The following is a 547-nucleotide window of genomic DNA, read 5'->3' as shown; positions in this document are numbered from 1 at the left end:
ACCCGGCCCCGGCGCCGCTGCCCGCACACTCGGAACGGCGCGTGGAGACGGCAGGCGCACTTCCGCTTCCGCTCGCGTCCCCCGCGTCCCCGGCGCCAGGTTTTCCGCCATTTTGAGTGTAGTCACAAAGCGCTCTACGTTGTCCCCAGGTCTTACAGGCTGAGAGTTGAGACCAGGACGGCAGATCATAACCAAGAGCCGAGTTTCTAGAAAGCAAACTTGGGCGTTCTGCTCTTGGCGACCCCTTCCAAGCCCCTGGACGCTAGTGGCCGCCCCTCCCGCCATGGCCGCCGCACCACCGTCGCCTCCCCGCACGCCCCGCCCTTTGACCCGGAACTCTTCTCTGGCCGGGGCGACACGTCCCAAGCCACCGCTTCTGCGCTTGCGCGCCGGGGCGGCTCGGGTGCCGGCGGTCTCCGCAGAAGGAAGATGGCGCTCGACGGGCCGGAGCAGGTACGGCGGGGCGGCGGGGAACGTGCGTGATTCGCGGAGCGGAGAGGCCGGGACGCGGGCTCGGCGGGTCGGGGCAGATGCGTCCATCCGGGCG

At 69.8% G+C, this 547-nt stretch overlaps 1 protein-coding gene across 1 annotated transcript in view; it reads right to left on the bottom strand.

The window, feature by feature from the left end:
- FTSJ3 (FtsJ homolog 3) overlaps nt 1-540 on the bottom strand; it is an 8,068-nt gene extending 7,528 nt beyond the window's left edge. The window contains exons 1-2 of the mRNA XM_021708919.1: nt 316-540; nt 3-159 (exon numbers count right to left, since the gene is read on the bottom strand). Of these exons, the coding sequence (XP_021564594.1) occupies nt 3-159; nt 316-540 (382 nt within the window). The remainder of the gene's footprint in view (nt 1-2; nt 160-315) is intronic.
- Nucleotides 541-547: the final 7 nt, after the last annotated feature.

This window comes from Carlito syrichta, unplaced genomic scaffold, assembly GCF_000164805.1.
Source record: "Carlito syrichta isolate Samal-C Ts95f unplaced genomic scaffold, Tarsius_syrichta-2.0.1 Scaffold153575, whole genome shotgun sequence".
In the NCBI taxonomy this organism is placed as follows: domain Eukaryota; kingdom Metazoa; phylum Chordata; class Mammalia; order Primates; family Tarsiidae; genus Carlito; species Carlito syrichta.
The sequence above is the reverse complement of the archived record's forward strand: the minus strand, read 5'-3'. Positions and strand labels throughout refer to the sequence as shown.